Source organism: Drosophila ananassae, chromosome 2R (genome assembly GCF_017639315.1).
Source record: "Drosophila ananassae strain 14024-0371.13 chromosome 2R, ASM1763931v2, whole genome shotgun sequence".
Taxonomy (NCBI): domain Eukaryota; kingdom Metazoa; phylum Arthropoda; class Insecta; order Diptera; family Drosophilidae; genus Drosophila; species Drosophila ananassae.
The window spans coordinates 8,753,811-8,768,566 of NC_057928.1; the positions used below are offsets into that span (position 1 = coordinate 8,753,811).

The 14,756-nt window shown below is 42.5% G+C and overlaps 2 protein-coding genes across 2 annotated transcripts in view; both read right to left on the bottom strand.

Moving 5' to 3' along the window:
- Nucleotides 1-3,425: 3,425 nt before the first annotated feature.
- Nucleotides 3,426-5,464, bottom strand: LOC116655913 (glycine-rich protein 23). Its single transcript, XM_032454883.2, has one exon. The coding sequence runs from the start codon at nucleotides 5,462-5,464 to the stop codon at nucleotides 5,126-5,128; it is 339 nt and encodes a 112-aa protein (XP_032310774.1). The 3' UTR covers nucleotides 3,426-5,125.
- Nucleotides 3,426-14,756, bottom strand: part of LOC6493644 (frizzled-2) — an 89,470-nt gene continuing 78,139 nt past the window's right edge. Inside the window, exon 7 of the mRNA XM_044715139.1 lies at nucleotides 3,426-7,794. Within this exon, the coding sequence (XP_044571074.1) occupies nucleotides 5,492-7,579 (2,088 nt within the window). The 5' untranslated portion in view covers nucleotides 7,580-7,794 and the 3' untranslated portion in view covers nucleotides 3,426-5,491. The remainder of the gene's footprint in view (nucleotides 7,795-14,756) is intronic.

The following is a 14,756-nucleotide window of genomic DNA, read 5'->3' on the forward strand; positions in this document are numbered from 1 at the left end:
CAGACTGCGAATAGTTTTGCCACAGCAGTGGCAGCAGCAGCAGCAAGGACCTTGCCTTGCTCTTGAAAATGGCAACAAGGAAAGCTAAAGTCGGCTGAAATATTTATGCATGTAAGGTCATCAGAGCTATTTGGCTGCACTCCGCTCAGCTGGCACTAAAAATAAGTTTTGTAAGTAGATATAACTATAATTCGCATAAACACACAACCACACCATTATGTTCGTCTGGCAGGGCAGGCGAAATTTCGTGTTCTTAATACTTCGGCAAGGACATGAAAGGCTTGGCCCTCGTCGAGTGTCCGACAACAATGGAAGTCTATAATTGAAAAATAATTGCAATAATTGCATTTAGCTCATATTTTGCAAGTTTTTTCGTTTTCCAAGTTATGATGAATTGCAATTTCGCCACCTTTTTTGGCAACTAAGCCTGCAATATTATTTTGTTACGAAACGATGACTTATGCTGTTGCTTTTTATTAATTGAAGAAAATCCTTGAATTTATATTCAACATAAAATCGTTGAAGAAATTTTTAAATCATATCTGTATTTGTAACATTAAACAGTAAACACATAACAGTTTAATATTTAACCTAACATTTTGAAAATGCGAATATTCACAAAATACATTATCCCTTTAATCAATTTTTTCTTTCAAATTCTAACGTTTTAAACCATTTATCGAAGCTCTAAAAGCTTTGTTTGGTGTAGAAGTATGCTAAAGGATATGCATACAAACTTTGTTGAAAAGCTTTCCACACTAAAAAAAATCTCAGCATCTTAATTATAAGCCACAGCTTGTAATGTTTTATTATTCGGCCCAAACTCGATTTTTGGCCCAAATCATGATGTACCCCTTTAAAAATTTTCAAAAAGGGGTTGCCAGGTTTTGACGGAAAATGATTCTGCTCAAAGTTCTGAGATCGGGAATGTAGAATATTCCAGGATCTGACAAGTATTAGCCGACTTATGCACATTTTACATTTCAGAAACTAAAAAATGTGGAACATCGTTTGCGAAATTTTTTGTTTGGCCAAAACCTAGCTTTTGATACAAATTTTTTGGAATATATTAACTAATTCACATCCGATCGAAAAACGGAACACCATTAACGAATAATAAAACTCCGCTTTGATCTGCATCAAAAAATCAACCACATAAAATTTGACTCCATTTTTGGACAAAATCATGATGTTACCCCTTTGAAAATTTTCGAAAATGGGTTCAAAATTATGGTTGCCAGGTTTTGATGGAAAATGATTCTGCTGGAAGTTCTGAGATCGGGAATGTAGAATATTCTCTACATTTATGCACTCTTTTCATTTCAGAAACTGAAAAAGTTGGAACATCGTTTGCGAAATTTTTTATTTGGCCAAAATCGAAGCTTTTGATACACATTTTTTTGAATGTCTTAACTAATTTACATCCGATCGAAAAACGAAATACCATTTATGAATAATAAAACTATTCCCCTTTAATCTTCATCAAAAGATAGAAAAAAACAAGCACATAAAATTTGACCCCATTTTTGGACAAAATCATGATGTTACCCCTTTAAAAATTTTCCAAAATGGGTTCAAAATTATGGTTGCCAGGTTTTGATTGAAAATGATTCTGCTGGAAGTTCTAAGCTCGGGAAGCTATAAAATTCCAGGATCTGGTATTAGTATTAGCCAAGTTATGCACATTTTTCATTTCAGAAACTGAAAAGTTGAACATCGTTGTTTGTTTTCTGTGGTTTGTCTGCCAATCCTTCAGTCTTTAATCTGACCAAAACCCTGATTTTGGCTAAGTGATGACCATGGCAAGATGTTTTTGGCCAAAGCTTAATTGTAAAATAAAGTTTCAAGGTTTTGAACCCGTCTATGTATTGTTCTTCAACCATATTTTCTAGAGATGACACTTCATGGTGTATAAGAGTTTGCTTAACAGAGCTCTGTAAAGCTATACAATGTTAACACAACGGTAACAAGAACTTCAAAAAACTGAAAATAAGTCAAAGTGTTGCTCTGGATGAAATCGGAAAAAGTATTTTAATGGTTCCATTTTAAAGGGAAGCATTCCTTTCACCGCGGGTGGCCAGTCCAGCACCCAGGCGTTGACCAGGCGTTGATTGACCATTTAGGCAATCAACCGATGGCAGCGGCCATTCCCATTCCCATAAAAATAAAGTGGACGTTTTATGTTGTTAAATTTTATTTTAAATTGTTTTTCTTTTTCAATTACAAATGTATTTAATATTATTGTTGTTGCTGCTGTTTTTTGTTTTCGTATATTCTGCTGTTCTTGGTAACGAATTTTATTCTTGACTCGGGCTTGTGTGAGCTTAAAAATCGTTTCACAATCAACAACACTGTTTTGTTTCGATTTTTTGTTTTGATTTGGATTTTATATCTTTAAAATGCATTTCGTTTGTAAATAAAATAATGTCTGCATGAATTTTTATTAAAGTATTCTCTTGCCAGTTCATCTGCGCCTCTCTGATCCACATAAATATGCATTGTATATATAATTTGCTTTCGGTTTTCATTTATTTTATTTATTATTAAATTACATTTCACAAAATACAATTCACAACTACACTTGACGTCAAGTTTCTGGTTTCCGTGTAACTTCAACTAATCCATCAATCACCGTAAATCGTTCTATCCATCAATCCATCCTTCCTATCGATCTAAAATTCCACTCCGTTATGAAATATTTTCCATTCTCTTTCTTTTAAAATTAAAAAATCGTATACATTCGCAAATTGCAATCAATTTCTGTTCATCAATTTAGTAAATAAATTTTCAATCACAAAAAATCAACGGAAAATGTTTTCGAGTCGCTTAAACTGAAGTGCTTTTTCCTTTTTTTTTTGTTTAATAATTATTTTTACATTTTGCCATTTTCATTTGGTTTCTCATTTACGTATATTCGTTACACTCGTTAGCCTTTAATATTTTATTAAATATATAGATAAAAGCGTTTGCTATTTACGCCACGAACTAAGGTTGGAAAAGTGCATTGCCATTTTCCGTGGAGAACTAAACTAAACGCTACTAGCTAGCAATATTTTTTTAAGCTTATTAACAACATCAAATAGTACGCGTAAATGGTTGTATTGTATTGGATTTTCATTTTCTTTTATTTTTGTTGCGTTCAATATTTATAATATATATTTATTAAACATTGTACGTCGTGTAGAGAAATTTGCTAATAATTGTTTACTCGTTTTTTGGTTTTATTTTCTGCATTGTTTGCTTAACTTGGAGAGCTTCGTGTTAATGATACGTATAAGTGTTCGAGGGATTTTCACGTAAATGCTAAAAATAAATAATAAATCGCAGGAAATAAAAAATAAAGTCTGCTAAAGAAAAAATAGTACTTACTTGTCATGCAAAAAGAAAGTAAGAAAAAACCATAAGAAATAAAATAAAAATGAAAATATTTTGTATATTGTTTTTATTACAGCATTCGCATATTTTTCGTTTTGTTTATAGAAATAGTTATAGTTGCTAAAAACATTACACACATAGTTGTTGCTATATCATATAATTTATAATATAAAGTTCATCCTTTTTTTCGTTTTGTTTCGTATGTGAAATGGTTTGAAATGCTAACAGTTAAATTGTTGCTTTTACCATGTAATATAAATATTAAATTTAAATACAATAGTTTTTAATGCTTGATAGATATTTTGTTTTGCTTTCGTTTTCCGTTTTTGTTTGTTTGTTTTTTTTCTGGTTTTTGCGTTTGTTTAAAACTAAGATTACATTTAATTTAATACTCTTATATAAGTGTTTTAGCTTTATACAATTTTTCTTTTTGCTTCTTTTATAAATGCAAAAAAATGCCCTGCTTCGGCTGCTAAAGTTGGCAATTTTCATTTCTTCATTTTAACTTTATGGGGGAAAAGGGCAGGAAATTTTGGTAGTGTTTCTCGATTTTGGGATTTATTTATATAAAAAAATTAAATTCAATTTTTGAGCTTAAATGCAGAGTTGCCTTTGATTCTGAAATGCAAGTTACTATATTTAAATTTCTATTTTAGTTTCCAGGGTTCTTCATCTCATCTCTGAACAAATAAAGTCGTCGTTTACAAACTAGGCGCGTTTTGAAAATATTTACAAAAATTAGTGTTTTGATAATGCCTTAGGATAGATTAAATAATTTACAAATGGTATCTGGCAACACTGACCGCCTGTTCTTTGATAATGCGATAACCCTAAAATCGCAACTAACTTTCTACGGGCATTCGAAGTGTTTATTTGATTTTTCTTTTTGTTTATTTTGTAATATTTAATGTTTACGTTTAGGTTAAGGTTAATAGTGTAGTTAGTTTGATTAAAAGTTAGTTGTAATTTCGAAATATGGCTCGTGGCTCTGACTTGGCAGTGTGGGCAGATTCCGCTCTATACTTTGATTTTTTCGTATTTTTTTTGTTTTTTGAGTGGTTTACGTGGCGGCTACTTAATTGGTTTTTGCATTTCTCAGTCTATTTCGTGGAGGAAAGTATTTGTGGAAGGATAAAGTAGTAACAACAAAAAAAAATATGTGCTTTATAAATATAAGTAGATAGTAAAGCAGTTAATGGCGGGTGGAACAAACGCACTTCAACTGGATTCGATCGCGTATCTATATCTGGGACTTGGAATTTAAACCCATTTTTGGCCACGACCTTATGCTCGTTGGCTCATCTGCTTTTTGAAGGCAAAGGTTTGTTTTTCGACTAGAATCTTGTATGCAGAATGGTTCTTTACCACAATCTCTAATGCTGTTCAGGTCCTGTTTTTACTCACACTATTATATAGAATTCTTCAGAAGAGTCTAATGTTTAAAATCTTGAGAATTATTTCTTGAAAATTTAAATGTAGGCAAACAGAAACAGGACCTTTTTCCACTCAATGAAAAAACTACGGCTACATGAATTAATATGGCATGGCTTCAAACCTTTGCTAGAGATAGAGTGGGTGTACAAATAGGTGTGCGAGTGAGAGCCTAAGAGTGCGAGTGAGAGTGCAGAGGCCGGGCGTGGGATTCTAGCGATTCTTCGTCTGATTCTTCTTTGGCGAGGAAGGAGAGCGGCTACAGCTGACTGAAGCTGCTCGTCGAGACCCAGTGCGCGGTGTCCGGGCGTACCATTAACTATATGGGACCGTAGTCGCTCAGCGCCTGCCCCGGATGCTGGGCACCCGGTCCGCCCGGTAGGGTAACCACTACGGAGACAGCTCGCTGATCGATAACCGAACCTGGGGCGGTGTTCTGACCACCGCCGCCACCTACACCCACACCGCCATTGCCATTGCCGTAGACATTGCCACCGGGATTTCCGCCGTTGGCTCCGTGCATCAGGGTGCCGGGAGGAGCGCCCATGCCGACCGTGCTGCCGCTCATCGCTGTGCCGGCGTGGCCGCCTAAAATGCTGCCACCGCCCAGGGTGCCGCCGCCGATGGTACTGCCGCCGCCCCCGCCGCCGCCGCCCATGGTGGATGCTCCCCCCGACTCTCCATGTCATACATGGCTGGCCGCTGGCTGCTTGAGAACATGGTGGTGCAGGTGGTGGTGGCTGGTGGAGGCCACCGAGGCACCACCCGCCTGGGTATAGGGAGTGGCTAATAGAGATCCTGCCGCCGATCCAACCGGCATTCCCATTCCAGAGCCGGCATATGGATGCGGGATGGGTGGACGTTGCTTAATCAACGCCTGATTGGCACCGGTGCGATCGGGCGCCCCGAAAAGTCTCCTCCAGAAGCGCCGCCAGCTCTCCAGGGTCTTACCCGACCAGATCCACACGCCGGAGGTGATGCCCACCGCCAGAGCCATGAAGTATTTGAGCATCAGCACGGAGTAGAGGGGCTTCTTGCCGGGTCCTTTCACCTGGGCACATGGACAGGCCAGGGCCTTGATCCAGTCCTCGAAGTAGGCAGCCTCGTACAGATAGCAACCGATCACGATGGTGGCTGGGACCGTGTAGAGCACCGAGAAGATTCCAATGCGGATCATTAGCTTCTCCAGTTTGTCCGCCTTGACGCCGGCTCCCACGCCGCCCTGCTGCTTGATCACCGAGCGTATCCTGAACAGGGACACGAAGCCGGCCATCAGGAAGGTGGTGCCAATTACGAGGTAAACAAAGAGCGGTGCCAGCACGAAGGTCTTCAGGTGGTCCGGGTTGAGGTTGCCCACGTAGCAGATGCCCAGAATGGGATCTCCATCAACGGCGGATAAGAGGAGCACAGCCACCGACTGGACAGTGGGAATGAGCCAGGCAGCCAAGTGGAAGTACTGGGAGTGCTTGGTAATGGCCTCGTTGCCCCACTTCAGGCCGGCGGCCAGGAACCAGGTGAAGCTCAGGATCACCCACCAGATGGAGGAGGCCATGCCGAAGAAGTAGGTCAGCAGGAAGACCAGAGTACACGAGTGCGGCCCGGTGGAGCTCTCCCTGAGCAGTAGGCCATCGCAGGCAATCTCCTCGTTCTGCAGGAAGTTCCTCGAGAGATAACCCACTGCCACCATGAAGTAGCAGGCCGAGAGGAAGACAATGGGCCGTTCCGGGTACTTAAACCTTTCGGTGTCGATGATGAATGTGGTTAGGGTCATGAGGGTGCTGCAGAAGCATAGACCCGACCACAGAGCTATCCAGAGGCCGGCGAAGTCCTTTTCGTCGTTGCTGAAGAACGGTCCCTTGCACGGTATGCCGCAGTTTGGAACGCCGGCGATCCTTTGGACAGTGAGGTTCATGTACCAGTGGTGGGGATGATGCATCATTGGGGACTGCGACTGCTGCTGCATGAGCTGCTCCTTCCCCAGGAAGATGAGTGGGGAGCGGCACGAGCAACTGCACTCTTTTCCGCTTGCCTTTTCTCCTTGGGGATTTTGGCAGTTTTTTGAATTGCGTCCGCGGCACTTGTTGCTCGTTCCAGAGCCCGATCCGCCGGATCCGGAGCCTCCAGAGCTACCGCCCTGCTTGCCCTTGCCCTTGGAGCTTCCGCTGCCACCACTGCCACTTCCACCCGATCCGCCCGAGCCGCTGCCACTTCCCGCCTCCGTGTAGGACGGCTGTTCCATGCAAAGGTTGTCCGGATCACCGTGGATGGGCAGGTGCTCGCAGGCCATCCTCTCCGGCCACTCGAAGCTGTACTGCTGCATGATGGGCGCGCATCCGGAACGGGCTCGTTCGCAGACACTCCGGCAGACGGGCAGGGGCTTGTGGTACTCCTCCAGGCAAATGGGAGTGTACATGCTGCACAGGAAGAACTTGAGATCCGGGGAGCACTTGATCTCCACCAGGGGCCAGAACTGGTGCACCTCCAGGCCAGCCTCGTCCTGCGTCTCGTGGTTCATTTCATTCGGAAAGGATGTCATGTTGTAGCCGATGCCGCGGCACATCGGTATGGTGATCTCCTCGCATCGGGATGTCGGATCCTTGGGAATGGCTGGTACTCCGTATCCTGGCGCTGGACTCGCATCCAATCCATGCCCCCCCATTCCCATGCCCATGCCATGGTCCGAACTGTGCTGCGGCCCATCGGCTCGGCAGGATGCCAGGATGAGGATGAACTGGAACGCCAGTCCCAGATCCTTCAGACGATTGTGTCTCATTTTGTGCGTTTGTGGGGATTTTGCTGCAATTCGCTGCTTGGCTAAATTAGTGCCCACTTGGGGGCCTGCTTGGGCAGATGGCCTTCCTTCTCCCTCCTTCTCTGCAGTTGCACCTTGCCACTCCACGTGGAGGCGCCTCGAGAGCCGGAGAAGTGTGTTCTTCCAGACACAGCTCAGCGTCAAATTGTCAACGCTCGATAAACGGCATGGCCTAGCTGGAAGTAGAAAGAAAAGGATAACAGAGTTAGTTTTGGGTTTAAAAGGGTCTTGGTTATATATTCTTAAGATAAGACCCACTAAAAATATTTTATGGCCTTTAGTCTCTGTTTTAGCAGCTATCAGAACTTAATATGTTTCTACGAATTCCATGATAATCAATAATATCAATCAGTATTCCTACTTTTTATTTACAAGCCCATCAAGGAACCTTTCCTATTTTTAGCTTTCGACTGTCCGAGTTCCAAAAATCAACTGATTTAAAAACCTCGATTGGATGAGGAATGGAATCTAGATCGCTGATGAGGCGGCGACAAGTCGCAACTGCTCTTTCCTGTTTCTGGCTATTTGGTCTCTCCTCTCCGGCGATACTTTCGCGCTTCATTTGTTTCAATTGAACGGAGCGACACTTGGACGACATGTCCATGTCACATGTCAAGTACTTCGCACCCCGATAGCCCCCAGTTTCGTACTGGTTTGGTGTTTTTTCCCGTCCGCCCGTCGAGTGTCAACCCTTCCGCCAATATTTGCTGACGTCGTCGCTGCAGGGCTGTCCCTGCTGATGATGATGATGATTCCGATTCGGACGCTGATTCTGATTCCCCGACTGGAAAGTGGAACTGCTGACCAAGAGGCGCATCAATCAAAATCACTGATTTTTATTAAATTTGACGGCGTCTGCTGGCGGCCAAACGCATCGCTCTAATGCAGAGAGAAAAATAACAACTGGGATGGAATGAAGTGGGTTCTACTTTAGTTACTTTTGAGTTATTGTTTCTTTAGGTGTTTGCTTGATGAAAGTGTTTGCTTTGGCTTTCTAGCCCATGAAGGGTGTGAATCGCTGATGGATTGGATGTGATGGGGCAGGAATTAATTCAAGACAATTGCTCACTTGAAACGAAAGTCAAAATGGTGGTTGCTGAGAGCCACCCATCAAGTGTCCTGCCCATCTCCCACTTAATAACCCAGTATCTTATGGATGACACCTTTTTTCTTTAGCTTCATCTTTCTGGTGGAGCCACAGGAGCCACTTGGCAGCTGCTGATATCGATGGCAGCGGTTTGTGGTCAAGTTAACCAACCGGCAGCTGCTCCGCCCCAAAAAATTGACAGCTGGTAGGAATAAAGTGAAGGGCAATTTAGCTCCGCCAGCTTCTTTAGCTTCTGTGCTCCCGAAGTCACGAATTTTATCTACGAGATACACGAGTTTTTAGCAAGTGTCAAGTGACATACATATTTGCGGCTTTGTGGCCAGCTTCATGTTTCGAGTTTCAAGTTTTTAGTTTTCAGTTTTCGGGATACCCAGCTGCGTGTGGTCCACTAGAAGTCCCCAAGAAAGAAAAGTAACAGCTTTAAAGCTTCAGTTGGTCACAAGAGCTCCTACTATTTTGGTGAAACTGTCAACAACAGCTGCAAATACAAAATAGTTTACACTTCCAGTGACCCTCCTCTTTTGTTCAGCTCAGAAAAGTCCTTTCGTTTCATTGTTTCTCTGAATGAATGACATTTTAATTAATAACATTTGTGTGCGTTAGTTGTCGTCCATCACAATCCTCCTACCTCCTCCATCACAACCTCCATCCCATGCTCCATTCCATTTTCAGATACAACCCCGAAAATAAGTTGCTGGTCCGGACGGAGTTCTCTGGCTCTCTGAAACATTTTTCGTGTTAAAATGTTTGCCGAGCACTTTAAAATAATTAAGTAAATACGCCACGGAAAATGTTTCTAGGACAGGAATTGTGGGTGGGGCCGAACAGAGCCCGAAAAGCCCAAGTGTTGTGATTACAACTCGAGGGTAGCGCCAAAAATAAACGTTGAGCTGAAATCCAATATCGAAATGTGGGCAGCAATCGGATGGCAGCAGCAGTACCAGGCAATCGGATCGTGAGAAACAATGCCAGGCGTGAGCTGGCTATCGATTTCAGAGCAAAAAGCATCTATATAGACTCTTGTTCCGACTATGTATATAAGGTTGAGGAATCTATCGGTTGCGGTCTATAATGATTACGCAACGTTCTCGAAACCTACTCGAATGACAGCCAGCTGGCTATGAATATGAGCCTCTATCTTGCTAGAAATCAAGGTTAAGTGCCATCGGATTATGTTTAGACTTTTAATACAAGTTTGTACAGAGTTTGAGTTTCTTTCTTAAAGCTTTTCCCCTTAAAAGAAAGACAGGAAATTCCGTTCAAGTTCCTCGATTTCCCAACCCAACAAATTAACATTTTGTCTCCGTTTTCCATTCGAGAGTGAAAATTAGCCGAAAGCCAAAAGCAATGCGACAAATACTACTCGTGGCAGTGGACGGTACGGAAGGGAAGAGTCTAATTGGTTTGTCCACCGACGCAGGAAAATCATATTGAAATGCAAGAAACGTGACCAAAATGGTAGTCCGGCGGGCGAGAAAAGGAAAATGTGTACTCGTGTTTTGTTTTTTTTTCTATTTGGAAAAAGCCTCGTTCGCAACGTGGCTACCACACTTGGCCATGGCAGAGTGGTCAACTACTTGCTCTGGTTATTAAAGCCTCAAGTGGAATCTTGGGCACTTTTTAGGTCGGGCCCTGTTCTGATTGCCGGTCTAGTATAGGTAGAGGAGATGCGTGTTCATGGGAAATGGCCTGGAAATAATAGCAAACGTGCTTCTTGCCACAAAAAACCCAGAATGCATAAATATTGTTTTTAATATAGAAAAATGTCTCAAGTGGCGGTGACGAATGGATCGCTTCTCCCCGAATCCCCGAATCCCAGACTCTCAAACTCTTGTCCATTATTTCCACGGTTTCTACGAGTGGAAGCTAAATGTTTGTATTTCGACGATCGACGACTGGGGACTGTGTTTGTTTAATGATTTGTTGTTTCCCTGACTCGCTTTTAGTGCAGACTCATATTGTTTATTTAATTGTTAACAAGCGTGGAGCTCAGACGCTACAAGCTTGTTACGAGTAACAAATTATTACTCGCCCTGGAAACGCATGCATTTTTGCCAATCATCCATGGCCCGATGCTAGAATTTATACAAAATCACGCTGCCAGCCAGTCAGTCTCAACGATGTTTGTCTAAGCTCTCCAACATCCCATCTCCCCCTCAAAGACTTGTCCTGAAGATCATGGCTGGTCATGGCTTTCTTGGCCATGTTTGCCAAAGACTTGAGAATGCAGAGAAACTGAGAAATCAGACGAGAGACAAGAGAGATCCGAACGATCGGTGAATGGCTGCGCTTCAATGCACTAAAGAGGTCGTTGGGGCGGAAGCTGTGACCAAAGTTGGTAGCTGCCACACATGAGACATAAGACATGAGACACCAACAAGCAGCAGCAACATCAGCAACATCAGCAACCTGCCAGCAGCAACGGCGACAACTACAAGTCGAGTGTTTTAATTAAACAAACAAGAAAAGGCAGAGACTGCCGAGACAGAGACACCAACGAGCAAATAAGTAGCAAGTGTTGCCGGCTACTGGAAGTACAGTCGGCACCCATCATCGGCAAACAAACCGCACAAGGTGTGGGTTTCCGAGAAGGTGAGAAAAACAAATCAAGACGCTCAGGAATGCTAAAAAAAAATGCAAATAATGGGATCAGATTCAAGTCTCTGAAGCTCAAACTCTGTTTCCTTTTTATTGAATTATAAACTTTTTAATTGCCAATTCCGTTAACAAGTACAGGCCATGGCGAGACACAAAAGCCAGAAAGAGGAAGTGAGTCCGGCTTTCCCCTCAAGATAATGATGATGAGCCATTAACCAAACAATGACCCACCAGCATCGTTCTGCCTTTGAAGCTAAAGAGATTGCTAATCGATAACTTATCGCCCTGATGGCGGCCAATCAATCAATCAAAGGTACAACAAAAAAAATAAATAAAAAATAGCTCCAAAAAGAGGAGTCTTGCAAAACGCTCGCGTGCAAAAAAAAACTAAGAAGCGGAACCAAAAAGAAAAACTTGCCAACCACAAAGCACTTAACTTTCTATGGAACCAATCCCTTTTTCCCCCATTTCCTTCTATTTTTGTTTTTTGTTTTTTTTGGGGAAATCCCCATTTTTCCCCTCGCAGGTGCGCAGCACACAAAGAAGCGTTGAAGCAGCAGCAACAAACTCGAAGGGCCCACAGGTGCAACTGCTCTCCCAACCACCCATCGGGCTGGCTGCTGCATCCTGTGGCCTTGGCAAAAGCAAACCGCGAAAATCAATTGAAAAACTCGCCGTGAAAAGCGGAAAAAGCGAGAGGGAAAAAGAGGAGGAGCAGGTAAGGGACCAGGAGCAGGAGCAGGAGCAGGAGCCAGAAGCAGGAGCAACTGTTTGCCTTGTTGGCGGCGGCATCAAAAAGCGCGTAGCGGCGCAAAATGAAAACAGTTTGTCGACACGGCAATCTACACTGGAAGAAAAAGCTGGAAGCTATTTTTTAAAACTGAAAATTGCATAGAAAAGTGGCTGAAACTGCGGGGCTATTAGGGAATTCAATACAGGCCTTAAAATAAAATACAATTTTTTTCAAAGTGTACTGGAAAGAGAGAAATGTATCCCTACCGAAAGAGATGGCAAATGAAAAAGTTTTTATTTGCAACCAAGCGGGAATCCCTCCCCTTGGAGTTGCAACCACTCACCACTCCCCTCAAAGTCAATGCAGACAAGTTCCATGACCTTACAAACGCAACGGGTTCAAATGCGAAAATGACGACAAAGGGGGCGGCTAAGGCAGGCGCAGGGGGGCGTGGCTGACGAGCTAGGTCTCCTGTGAGACTGTTCCCCAGGAGCTTTGGCTTGCCTGGCTCGTACCTAGCCCCCGTGCTCTCGTGTCCTTTGTCAACGTAATCAACACAAAACTGGCTCAAGATTTTTGCGCGTCCGCCCATTAAAATCATTGACATTTAAACGTGGGCGGTGGGAGGTGGGCGTTGGGCTCTGGTTCACTGTTTTTTGCTGTCACACTTTTGAAACATATTTTTTTTGATATTATTTTTGTTCAAGGGGATGAAGTTGGCAAGTTGGGGTCTTGGAGCACCCTCTGCATCCTTTGATGTTTGGCTGCTTTTGTTGCTTTGTGGGAAGTTTTCAGCAAAACGCAAATTGTTTGTGCATGTGGCCCATCATTAAATGCTATTTTTTTTTCTATAAAAAACTATGTTTTTTAGGACCTGCTTATCCACTGTGAGTTGGCTCCGACTGTACAATTAAGTTTTAATTAAGTGGACCTGCAAGAGCTGACTCGGCTGATTGTGATTATCTGCCTCTAACCCTGAGCCTTTCTTTTTGTAGCCCCCGGGGGGCATGGAATTCTGTGGCATTCCTCGGAGATCCTCGGAGATCGACCGGAAATCCGGAGAGCACTTAACGCAAAACGATTTGCAAATGTCAAATTTGTGTTTAGTGGCAACTGTTGTTGCGTTGTCTAGAACCACCCTGCACCACCGCCACCACCACCATGCTGCACCACCAACAGAATGACACAAAAGGGTTCGCTTAGAGGGGTTGGTTTTTCGGGGTATGGTTCTCTATTATTGAATATTTCTTGCCCCTGGTTGCTCCTGTGTTTTTTTTTTTTTGCTAAAAACTCTTACTGCGGACTAAATGACACCGCAGAAAACAACTGGAACAGCCAAAAGGACATACAGCCCGAGGGGTGGCATTGCACAGGAAGATAAAAGTGATATTTTATGCAAAAGGTTTTTAATTCAAAGAAAGAATACAATGAAGAGGGAAGGATCTACAAGGATTTCCATTGAAAACTAAGCTACCAAAACAAAGCCTTAAATAAATCCAATCTTATAAAAATAAACTTGCACCCTTTGTTTCTCTCTGTGTACAAATAAGAGGTGGCCAGGGGTCGGGGCACAACAAAAACATGAAAATAAAATTAAATTTCCTTTCCTTGCTAAATTCTGCTAATAACAAGGCGAGAGTGCAGCTGCACTGAAAGAAATTGTTATAGAGGAGGTGAGGTGAGGTGGGTGGGTGGGTGGAAGGGCGTGTCCTGGTTGGAGGGGTACAGGCTGTCGGCTGGCTGACTAAACACAAAAGAGTGTCAAGTGTCTTCCCTGCAAAAAGGCACAAAAACCAAAAAATGTCCTGCATGTACTGCATATGAGGGGAGTGGGTGTCCTGTTGGCAGATTTTATTTTTCTTTTCAAATTTTGCAGGATGAGCAAGCATTTTTATTTTGACAGTTGTTGCTCTTGTTGCTGTTGTTGTTGCTGCTGCCACTCCCCTGCTGCCATGTAGCACACTTTCGGGGGCGAAGGAAAACAATTAAAAACGAATTGCCTTGCATTCCCCGTTCCCATTTTCCATTTTCCACTCTGGAGTGACAGTGCAGCGCAGTGACACCCCTCCATGGGGCACAAATTAAATCCGAAATTATATATAATCTATGTTGCTTCAGGATATGGCACATTTATAAAAAATACACACTCCTTATTTTTTGGAAGGAGAATGCCAGGAAAAGAGGTTTTATGATGGACTTTAAACGCCTCGTAAACCAGAGGTGCGCAGGGATCTATAAAAATGCCACAAAGATATACTGAGTGTCGAGTTATGAAAAGCGGAAATTATCTTTAGACAGCTTAAACTCTCTCCCAGTTTCCTCAATATATTTTTTAAAATCTAACATTAACTTTTTCCAATTAGTTTGTTTGGTTTTATGTCTTATTGTTATTGTTATGAGTGGCATAAAAATGTTGATAGTCAACATTTCCCATACAATTGAACTTGAATATTTTCCATTTAATGATCCTCATTCTCCATTCCCGGGAAAATTTATTTTATTGTAATTTTTTTTTGTGGTTTTCAACTTTCAAATTTTCTAATAAAAATACTGTTATTGCCATTTATCAGCGATTTACGTTTATGATCGTATTTGATAATCGAACATTTTATGGCTAATTCTGATGACGGCATTTTTTACACCCCGATTTGGTAATAAAAGTAATTGAATCATAAATGCAGTGCCGGGGCTCTAAAGAA

Bases quoted from the DNA above. Each gene is read 5' to 3' on its own strand.
- LOC116655913 (XM_032454883.2), bottom strand. From the start codon at position 5,464: ATGGGCGGCGGCGGCGGGGGCGGCGGCAGTACCATCGGCGGCGGCACC.